Source organism: Ictidomys tridecemlineatus, chromosome 4 (assembly GCF_052094955.1).
Source record: "Ictidomys tridecemlineatus isolate mIctTri1 chromosome 4, mIctTri1.hap1, whole genome shotgun sequence".
NCBI classification, from domain to species: domain Eukaryota; kingdom Metazoa; phylum Chordata; class Mammalia; order Rodentia; family Sciuridae; genus Ictidomys; species Ictidomys tridecemlineatus.
Window position 1 is genome coordinate 112,404,764 of NC_135480.1, and position 12,254 is coordinate 112,417,017.

The 12,254-nt window shown below is 34.5% G+C and overlaps 1 protein-coding gene across 8 annotated transcripts in view; it reads right to left on the bottom strand.

The window, feature by feature from the left end:
* Positions 1 to 12,254, bottom strand: part of Arhgap32 (Rho GTPase activating protein 32) — a 297,323-nt gene that overhangs the window by 49,500 nt on the left and 235,569 nt on the right. For all 8 annotated transcript variants that reach the window (XM_040285546.2, XM_078047321.1, XM_078047322.1 and 5 more), the window contains one exon: positions 10,956 to 11,037. In XM_040285546.2, coding sequence (XP_040141480.2) covers positions 10,956 to 11,037 — 82 coding nt within the window. The remainder of the gene's footprint in view (positions 1 to 10,955; positions 11,038 to 12,254) is intronic.

Sequence of the window (12,254 nt, forward strand, 5' to 3'; positions counted from 1 at the left end):
ATAAGGCCCATATTCTCGTTAAAGTATATGGTGACAATGTCAATTTCTTGACTTTGATAATATACTATATGATTATGTAAGATGTAAAATTATGGGGAAGGAGAAGGATGATTACAGGAGAACTTTCTGTATTATTTCTCCAACTTCTTCTGAGACTAATTATTTCAAAATAAAAAATTTAAAAATATGTCAGACTGAAAAAGCATTATGCTGTGTCATCTTGTGACTGTTTATGGCAGAGGAGTCATTTGTCATTTTTCTCTCATATTTAATGAAATGTTTGTACAGTACCCACCTGTGAAGGACTAAAAATTATCTCTGTGGGATAGCAGGGACAAAATAATTCACTGGAAAGGCAATGGCTATATCCAGTCATCCTATTATAAAAATTACCTGAAGGATTCAAACCCTTTGTACTACGTCTGCAAATTCTTCTAGTTTCATAGTCAAATATATACAGAATCAGATCACTTCTCATGGGTTCCTGGCTCCCATACTGGTCTAAGCCACTGCCAGTGTCTCTTCTTACATCTTCCTCCTTGCCTATTCTTAGTACTCAAAGTGATCCTTTTAAGGTAAATTAGATTAAGCAACAACTCTGTTCAGCACATCTTCACTGCCTTCTCATGTAATTCCAAATAAAAGCCAAAACCCCTACAAAAGTGCCCAGGCCCTAGGAAAGATCTGGTCCCTCTCTCCTTCTAACTGTATATTGTTTCTCTTCAGCCAACCTGGCCTTCCTGCTGGTCCTATAATAAGCTGGACATACATCCAGGTCAGTTATCTTAATATTTATGGAATCCCTTTCTGGAAAGCCCTTCCCCAAGGTATATGTGTCTATTCCCTCATCATCTTCTTCAGGTCTTTGCTCAAAAGTAACCTTCTAATGAGCCTTCCTTGAACACAATGCCCTCCTGAATGATAACCCCACATGACCCACATCCTAGCACCTCCCAGTTTTTACACCATTCTTGGCTTTATTTTTCTGCATAGTACTGATAATCATACCATTTATTTCATTTATTTATTTACCTCTCTTCCTCTCGTCACACTGAAATATAAACACCATAATAGCAGAATTTCTATCTATTGTTCTCACTATTTTAGCCATAGCACTTAGTATGCATTCAATAAATTCCTGATCAAGGGGCTGGGATGTATGTAGCTCAATAAGAGATCACTTACCTAGTATATATAAGGCCCTACGTTTAATACACAACACTGAAAAAAATTAAAATTAAAAATAGATAAATAGGAGCTGGGGTTGTGGCTCAGTGATAGAGTGCTTGCCTGGCACATGTGAGGCCCTGGGTTCAATTCTCAGTACTACATAAAAAAATAAATACAACTAAAAAAATATTTTTAAAAATAAATCTTTTAAAAAACAGATAAATAATTTGATTAATGAATGCATGAACACTAGAAATGACCAAAGATGGAAGTCTCTTTGAGCCATAAGACTGATTTGAGCCCGGCTCCTATATCAAAAGATAGATGGGGGATTAGGAAGCATTTGTGATAACTATAATGGAAATCACATGTTTTCAATTACTTACCAATCAGAATTCTTTGGGAACATCTATCATGCATAAAAGGTGCAAATTTGTATAAAATGGAGTATCTGCCCACAAGCAGAAGAATGTTGGTGCAGATAAAAGACACACAGTAAGTAAATTATCAAACTCAAAATGAGATAATTTTTGCCATACATTATTCCCAACTGAGTGATATAAACAATGGCTACTGTAGGCCAAATCACAGGTAGGATGAATATTATTGATATTTCCTAGGAGTTTATCAGAAATGCAGGCCTCATTCTAGATCTACTGAATCATGATCCACAGTTGAATAAGGTCTCTCAGGTGAACTGAATGCACTCAAGTGTGTGAAGTAGTGGCCCTTGGGAGCCTTCATTATGGGCATGGTCAGTCATTTTAGACAGGAGAAAAAAACATGAGCAAGGAACTCGGAAGCCCAGAGCATTCTGGGAGGGGAGTAAGCAAACACGTTACTGAAGCTGATATAGGCAAGAAATGGGAGAAAACAGACAACAAAAATAAATTAGTTCCAATGTTGTGGAGCACCTTCAATTCTAGAATAGAAATTTGTAAGTAATTCTGGAACAGAGGGAAATCACTAAAGTTTTCTGAAGGGTTATATAAGTTGTATTCTAAAACTGTAATAGTAAATATTCGGATGGATTGATTCAATAGGCAGTAATTGTGAATTCACTGAATATACCTCCTGTGGAGAAATAAAGAATGAGCTATATTTGCCACTTGTGAGGAGACAGCACATTTCAGTGAACAAGTAAAAAAACTGCTATTGGATTTGATGAGGATTAGAGAGAGAGGAGTCAATGAAACTCTTGTAGAAGAAGTGGATCATGGCCTAAGTACTGAAATACACAGCAGAATTCAAGCTGTGGCATTGGAAGAAGTAGGCACATTCCAGTAATCCCAGCTACTCCAGAGGCTGAGGCAGGAAGATTGCAAGTTTGAGGCTAGCCTGAAAAACTTAGCAAGATCATGTCTCAAAACAGAAAAGGGTTGGGGATATGGCTCACTGGTAGAATGCTTGCCTAGCATGCATGAGGCCCTAGGTTCAATCCCCAGTACAAGAAAACAAAATAAAACAAAAAGGCAGGGGGAGGGCATTTCAGGCTGCACAAACATCAGGAGCAAAGGGAAAACTCTGAAACCAAGTGACATGTTTTCAAGAAACAAGTAGATTCTAGCTGAGTATGTAGGGAGACTGATTACAACTGAAAATAAAAAGGAAGAATGGCTAGAAGTACTACTAGAAGTTATGCTTTGTACCTAGTGAGGAAAAATTGAAAGGCTTTTTTTAATTAAGGAGACATTAGAAAGGATGATCAATGAAGACAAATTTGCAAATAAAGTGGGTTCATTAAGCAATTCTTTTTATCCTCAATTTAACCCATCATTTGCACTAATTTCTACGCTATTAATATAGTCCTTGTGGAAATTCATTTTTATTTGGTCCTATTGTAATAAAAAATACATTAAATGATTGTTTTGAAAGAGATAACAATAAACTATATATCACATAAAGTTTACATGTAAAGAATTCTGAGTTTTGAATTCATTGCACCTGGGTTATTTACGTTAAGCGCTTGGTTCAGTGACTGGCATTCTTGTACTCCTAAGATCTCCTAGGGTACTGATTCCAGTATCTGATTCTTACAAATATCAGCTTCCAGAACACAAGTTCGCATATGTGCAATGGGAAGAATATTCAGTATAACAATCCATATAGAAGACATAAGAACTTGGACCTCTTTCACTGGATATGTAAATGTGCGCATTTCACACTGAAATGACATGCAAACAATATGGGTAGAAGGCAGCAAATGGATGGAAACTGAAACACAAAGGAAAGAGAAACAATCCAGAAGTAAGCAAATAAAAATAAAGGGAAAAAAATCATAATTATAAAAATTGCAAATAAAATGACAAAGAAAGTAAGGTATTGAAACACTGATTTCTTAAAAGAATACTACCAAGAATTTTGTTGTTTTTGTTTTGTTTTTTACTCCTTAAAGGAATACTATAGTGGGGATGCAGCCCAGGGATACAGTGCTTAACTAGCATATGCAAGGCCCTGGATTTGATCCCTAGCACCACAAACAAATAAATTAAAAACAAATACTAGAAAGATTTCTTTTTCTTGTCATTGAGATACTGGAGATTGAAGCCTGGGGCACTTTAGCACTGAGTTACATCCAAGCTTTTTTTATTTTGAAACAGGGTTTCACTAAAATGCCAAGGTTGGCCTGGAACTTGTGATCCTCCTGCCTCAACTTCCCAAGTTGCTAGGATCATAGTGGCATGCCACTTCACCCAGTTCTAATGAATCATCTTTCAAACATTTCATTGTTTACCTTTCAGATGAAGATTTGTAACTCTCCTGGAAAGGATTTTTGCATATGGAGTTATAGTCAGGCTTCTCTTTCATTTATGTTCAGTTGTCTAGTGACTCAGGACCCTTTATGGAAATAATGCTGCCCTGCAATGCCACCTTTACCATAAATCAGGTGTCTACATATATACAAGATTGTTCCTTGACAATGTTGTGTCTCACTGGTCAATAGACGTTCATTTCTGGCATTTATATCAGTGTCTTAGTGAAGTTTTACAATAAGTCAATATATGTTACAATAAAGTTTCCAACCTTTTGTTCTTGAGTATTCTTGAGTCTTCATTTCCATATGTATTTAAAAATCAGTTTAGACTCAGTGGTCAATTTCCACAAAAATTCCAGTGCAATGTTCAGGGCATTTATCAGTTAACACTGCCCCACTGGAATCTGAACCCCAATTTCCCTTTCCTTAGCACTGTGACTTCCTCTGCTCCATCAGCAGACACTACAGGGGAATAATTTCCCCAAATGCTGGGAGTCATCCCACCCCCAGGATTTTTCTTCTGCTTCACCTTAGCTCAGCAATTGTTTATTGTTTATTAACGTTCCAGTGCTTCAAAGAGTTATTTTTCTATTTCTGTTAAACATTCTATCTGTTCTCAGAGAAAAGATTTATCTAAATTCTTAGTCTTTCATTTCCAGAAGTTCTGTCTCAAAAGTAAGCTTTAATTTTCTCCTTTTCTTCTCCCTCCCCTTCACATTCCCCACCCATCTCATGTCTTAGATGATGTGGAAAGATATAGAATGCCAGCGTGGAAATTATTTTAAAAGAACAAATGTTGATCCCAGCAATAAAAATTATGATATGGGAATTGAGGAATTCATTACATGGGCTTAACAGAAGATTATACACAGCAGAGGAAAGAATCACTGAACTTGAAGAAATTTCAACAGAAAGTATATTAACTGAGAAGAAGAAATGATAGGGAGAAAATAGTGAAAAAAAAAAAGTAGAACAGAGTCCAAGATCTGTGAGATAGTATTAAAGAAAATAATTGATATGTAACAGAGAAGAGAACAACAACTGGACAAAGAGAAATATTTGAGTCAGGTGTGGTGGTGCAAGCCTGTAATTCCAGTGGTTTGGAAGGCTGGAGCAGGAGAATTGCAAGTTCAAAGCCAGCCTCAGCAAAAGCAAGGTACTAAGCAACTCAGTGAAACCCCATTGCTAAATAAAATACAAAAAAGGGCTGGGGATGTGGCTCAGTGGTTGAGTGCCTCTGAGTTCACCTCTGGTACTGCCTCTCCCTGCTGCCGCCAAAAAAAAAAAATTTAATATTTGAAGAGATCATAGCTGAGGACATCCAAAACCTGAAGAAAGATATCAATAAACAGGTACTCAGTAAACTCCAAGCAATATAAACACAAAGAAAAACGTGTGTTATTCCTTCCCCTTTCATCTTCCTCAACTTCACATTCTTCTACCACAACCTCAACCATACATTCTCCTACCATGCCCTATGGTACCTGAATAAAATGCCAATTTCTTATGAGCTGCTACCTTTCTTCTGCTTTTTTTTCCTCTTCTCTTTCTCTCACCTTTATTCTTAAGGCACCACGGATACTTGCTATCTTGGTCAGGACATGGTGACTCAAATTTTATTTATGAACACAAATAATTGAACATATTGAGAACATAAAGAACAGCTTTAAAAGGAAATTTTTTTCCTATTACCCTTGTTGTGTAATAGTATGGGGAGCTTTAAGTTTTCAGTCTCAAACTATAGCTGCATCTTCTAGATTTGGCATCTAGCAGTGACAGATGGCAATGTTAAAAATAAATAGGACATTCAAGTTGTTTATACTGTAGGCAAAGACAGTTTTAAAGTGTGAAACAAGCCCAAGGCTGATTGAATTTACATCATCCTTTTTAAAATGTATTAAGAATGCACATTTCCCTATGCCAACTCTACAATACTGTTCACAAAAAAAATAAAACATTAGCTTTTGAAGGAGTACTTGTTTTTACTAATTGCTAACTTAGAATTAATGATGACTTGTAGGTCTTCAAATTCAAACCTACTTTCTAATATTATCAATAACTTTCTAATATTATCAATAACATTGGGAGGCTTATCTCCCAATGTAAAACTTCTGGAGGTTATTATTATATGTGTCAATTCCCCATTCAAAATAAGAAAAAGTATTTGATTGGTAACAGTAAAATTTTTTTTCAATATTTTTAAAATTGTCAATGGACCTTTATTTAATTTATTTATATATAGTGCTGAGAATTGAACCCAGTAACTTGCAGATGCTAGGCAAGCACTCTACAACTGAGCCAAAACCCCAGCTCATAATAGTTTAATATTGTCATTAAAATTTACTTTAAGTTTTAAAAACTCAGTTTATAGGACATTTCTGAGTAAAAGATGTCAAAGATGATATGTAATGACTAATGAACTTATACCTAGGGGAAGATAGATTAAAACAATGCACAAGAAATCACAAAAAAAATTTTGATATCAAATTTTAGTAGCATCAAAAAGTAACCATAAAAAAACCTAGAATGATTTCAATAAGAAGACTGTTTTTGAAAAAAATCTAACACTGTTCTTAAAACAACAGTCAACAAACTAGAAATAGAAGGTAACTTCCTCAGTCTGAAAAAAAGAAAGAGTATCCATAAACACCTTACTCAATGGTGAGGGACTAGATTCTTTTAAGATCAGGCACACACTAAGATTGCTGGCACCTGAGGCTTCTGTTCAACATTGTATTAGAGGGAAACCAGGAGGGAGGGAAGAAATAAATAAATAAATACATACAGATATACATACATACATACATACATACAAGGCATCCAGAATGGAATGAAAGAAGTAAAAAGATTGCTATTCATAGATGACATGATTCTGTATATAGAAAATACCAAAGAATTCACTAAATAATGAATAGAACAAATAAGCAGTTCAGCAAGGTTTCAGGATAAAAAAACTGTATTTCTATGTATCTGCAAAGAACAATAAGTAAATAAAATTAAAAACAATTTACAAGAGCATAAAAAAATATTTAAAAATAAATTCAATAAAAGATATACAAAATCTATACTCTGAAAACTATAAAACACTGAAAGATATTAACATTCTCTAAATAAAAAGAAAAACAGTCTATATTCGGGATTGGAAGACTAAATATTAAAATGATAAAACTTCACAAATTGATCTACAGATTCAATAAAATTCCTATCAGAATCCCAGTTATCTTTGTAGAATCTGAAAAGCTGATCCTAAAATTCATATACAACTGGAAGGGATCCAGAAAAAAAAAGTCAACCCTTATAAAGAAGAATCAATTAGAATTTAACACTTCTTTTTATTTTATTTTATTTTTTTAGTTGTAGTTGGACATAACACCTTTATTTCACTTGTTTATTTTTGTATGTGGTGCTGAGGATCGAACCCAGGGTCTCGCACGTGCAAGATGAGGGATCTACCGTAAGCCACAACCCCAGCTCCAGAACTTAACACTTCTTAATTGCAAAACTTACTGCAAAGCCACAGCAAACAATACAGGGTAGTTCTTGGCATAAGACATACAGATCAATGGAATAGAACTGAAAGTCCAGAAATAAAGTCATGTACTTAAGGTTAACTGATTTTCTACAAGGGTGGATAGACAATTCAATGAGGAATGAACAATCAATAAGCAGTGTTGGAACAATCCACATGACGTTGCATCTCTGCCTCACACCATATATGACAATTAATTCCAAAAAATAGATCACAGACTTACATTGAAAAATCTAAAACCATAAACCTCTCAGAAGAAACTATGAAAGTTAATCTTCGTGGCACTAGGTTATTTAAAAACTTTTAAAAAATATTAAAAAAAGAAAAATTAAACTGGACTTTATGCTTTTATGCTTCAAACTTTTATGCTTCAATGGATACCATCAAGAAATTGAAAGGTGAAATGCAAATCAAAACTTCTTTTAAGATTTCACCTCACTCTAGTCAGAATGGCAGTTATCAAGAATACAAACAACAATAAATGAGGATGTGGGGGGAAAGGCACACTCATACATTGCTGGTGGAACTGCAAATTTGTAGAACCTCCCTGGAAAGCCGTATGGAGATTCCTTAGAAAACTTGCAATGGAACCACCATCTGATCCAGTTATTCCACTCCTTGGTCTAACCCAAAGGACTTAAAATCAGCATACTATAGTAAAGCACCCACATCAATGTTTACAGCAGCTCAATTCACAATAGCTAAACTGTGGAACCAACCTAGATGCCCTTCAACAGATGAATGGGTAAAGAAACTGTGGTATATATATACACAATAAACTATTACTCAGCATTAAAAGAGAATAAAATTATGGCATTTGCAGGTAAATGAATGGAGTTGGAGGATATCATGCTAAGTGAAGTAACCCAATCCCCCCAAAACCAAAGGCTGAATGTTCTGATAAGTGGATGGTGATCCATAATGGGGGGGGGGGAATAGAAGAACTTTGAGCAAAGGGGAGGGAGAGAAGGGTGTATGGGGTTAGGAAAGATGGTGGAATGAGATGGACATTATTACCCTAGGTACATGTATGGCTGCACATATGGTGCGACCTACATCGTATACAACCAGAGAAATGAAAAGTTGTACTGTAATTGTTTACAATGAATCAAAAGGCATTCTGCTGTCATATATACCTAATTAAAACAAATAAATAACTTAAAAAAATAAAGTGAAAGATAAATCCAAAAATGGGAGAAAATACTTATAAATCACTATTAACTGATAACTGACTTTTACCTGGACCAGACAAAAAACAAAACTCAATAATGAAAAGACAAATAATCCAATTTAAAAACAGGCAAGGGATCTGAACAGACATTTCTCCAAAAAAGATATACTAAGCCAATATGCACTTATAAAGATGCTCAACATAATTAGCCAACAGGAAAATGCAAATCAAAACCACAATGAGATACTGCTTTACACTTAGAAAGATGGCAAAAGTTAAAAAAAAAATCCAAATAATAGCATGGGCTGGCAGCTGAGAGCAGTGGCACATGCCTTTGATCCCAGCCATTTGGAAGTCTAAGGTAGGAAAGACTGTAAATTTAAGGCCAGCCTGATCAACTTAGTGAGACCCTGTCTCAAAAGAAAAGGGATAGGGATATAGCTCAGTGGTAGAACAACTGTCAGCACCACTGGAGAAAAACAAGAGAGGGCGGGGGAGGGAAGGAGGATATGGAACAACTAAAATTCTTGTATGTTGGTGGTAGAACTGTAAAATGGTGTAAAAGTGTAACTAAAGGTTAAATATAATTCAACAATTCCACTTCTAGTAGGACATGTACCCAAGAGGGACAAAAACATATGTCCATACAAAAACTCTCATACATGAATACTGCAGCATTCAAAAATGAAGACAACTGCAAATGAACAATGAACAGATAAATAACTATGGTACTTTCATTCATCCATTTAAAAGAAGAGATGAAGTACTATTATATGCTAGAACATAAATGAACCCTGAAAACATTATGCTAAGTGGTCTTTTGAGCCAGACACAGAAAACCATATTTTGTATATTCCACCTTTAAAAAAATCCAAAAGAGGGAAAGCTATAAAGACCAAAAGTAAATTAGTGGTTGCTTGGGCTGTGAGGGAAGAAAGGAATGGGGAAAAAGTGTCTCTAATGGATACAGGATTTCTTCTTGGAGTAATAAAGATGTTCTAAAATTAACTGTAATAATAGTTGTACAATTATGTAAACACTGAATTATACACTTCAAGAGTGAATTGCATGGTATGTGAATTATATTTCCCCAAATTGTTATTTTTTAAGTGACTAGTGCCATATTTTTTAAAAAAGAAACTCACACTCATCACAATTATTAACAAATGTCTACTGAGCAATATGCACAGTCTTTTAATAAAAATACCAAAGCAAAATAAAATTGCCTTGAAAACAAATGAGAATCCTGGGTCAAGTAGAAGTGCAGAGAACACTATTTTGAAGTATTTTCTTTACTAAGCAATAAAGTTAATCTGCCTATAAATCCTATGAGAGAAATTGGAACAATGACTACCTAATCTTCAATAAAGAAATAAGCTTTGAAAGGAGTTACTTCCCTTCACCTTTACTTAAATACTTTACAAAGACTGACAAATTTATGATTTGTGAGCAGAAATGAGAAAATACAAAATAAGGAAAGAATGAACTTTCCCCCTGTAATTCCCCTTACATATAGGCCTGTACAAAACTCTGAAGATACTTTAAGCAGTTCAATTAAATTCTGAGGCTTAGAAATCTTCTCCTTTCACCAGAAAGGACAGAAGAAATGTAATATAACTAGGAAAAATAAACTCAATTACTTCTTTGGTTTAAAATCTTTAAGTCTATTTTTATTTTCTTTTTAAAAATTTACATTGGATCGAACATTTCCAGACAAGACACTCTACAGAATTTTGCCCAGATTAAATCATCCCAACACATACAAAAATCCCAGTTTTCTTGCTGCTTTTTTTAATCCCCTGAAACACTGCTTTGTTTATTTTAAATATATTCCACATATTTATATAGCACTATAAATTATATAAGTAATAAAAAATGCTGCTTCAAACAGTGTTGATGTTCACAGGCACTGATAAAATATACATGCCCTTCAACTGTTATCTTCCAATTGATCACACCAAGCCTGTGATGCCCATGTTAGATCTTTAAACTTATTTTTAAAATCACTTTATTCATTAATAAGCTGCATTCCTCCTATAGTATATAGTATATTCCTCCTATAGTAACCATAAAAGCAAGTAATGACAAAGCTTAGTGGAACACACATTCTTTAAAGTTGTCTAAACATTAGAATATACATAAACAACTTTGTAAAATGAGCAACAGAAATTAGGCAGTGTTTAAAATTAAAATCATGTAAAATTAAGAATACGTATTATATAAATAAATTCGAAGAACAGCCAAACAAGCCATGTACTTGACTAGAATCGAACATCTATCTGTACCTGTGAGCAGCTGGTCATACCAAATTAATGAAAATGTGTACTCACCTGGTTTTGGCACTGAATTGGTCACCGACTGGGGAATTTTCTGGTTAATTAACTCAACACAATGTCCAGGGAAGAGTCCCACCTAAAGAAAAGCAACAAATACAGATTCCAAACTAGCAAACAAACCAGTATGTGAACACTGCCAACTCAGTTCCAGTAATGTACTCCACAGTCCCTCCCAAATGATTCTATTATTCCAAGATTCTGAATAGCAGATGATGTCAATTACACAAACAAATAATAAAACAATCTGTTGCTATGAGTATACAGACTTATGCAGGGTTCTCTATCCAAATATCTAAGTCTGCTTTTTTAGTGTTAGCTTTTAATTCCCCCAAACTTCTTCTATTACAATTAAAATGCTACAAGGCAACAGATAATTTTTTTTACTGTTTAATAATTCACTTTGCTGAAATCTCAAATCTGGTTGTGCTGACACTTCTGTTGCCAACTCATTAGGTTTATTACTTTCTTTATAAGTTTTTAAAAATTTAACACTAAACTAATTATTTGTGAATTTTCTCTTCACTTTCATACATGTTTCATGAAATAAAAGAACATAATTTTTAAAAAAATGGATTTCTGAAACACTCATTTAAAATTCTGGTATTCACTGCTGGTAAACAGCCAGAAGTACATGGAATCCTGGTATTCACTGCTGGTAAAGAGCCAGAAGTACATGGATAAGCCAGAAAGTGAGAGAGAAGAATTTCAGCAGCCAGATACTTTCGCTTCCAAGAACACACCACATTGACCTTATGACAGAATTGCCTATTGGCTTTTGGTAGGATCCTAATAAGCTATACTAACAAAATTCTGAGTTTCAGATCATCCAGAGATACTGTGAGGCTAATAGAATAAATACAGAGATAAACAGTCTGGAAAAAAAAAGTAAAAAGGAAATCTTTACCAATATTTATAGATGTTTCCTTAGATAGGGATATAAATGGGCTGCCATGCAGCAGATGTTAAAGCTGAAAAATGAAAACTACATCACGTTGTATCTCCCCTCTGTTGACAGACTCTGGGAAGAATAGAACAGTCTTCCAAGAGCATGACTCATCACAAAGTTCTGAGCTGTATAATTTCCATCTGTGTGGGATTATTTTCACACACTCATTTGCAGCATTCTTATTTCAATTTCTAGATCAATATTCTATGGTACTTCTTAAAATTATGAGGACATAACCAGTTATCATGAGTTGAAAAGGGGTTATTAAATGATTATCAGTTTTGCTTGCAAGATTTGTATTTGGTATTCTTAAAGCTCCTATATGCACTGCCTTCCAAAATTATGCT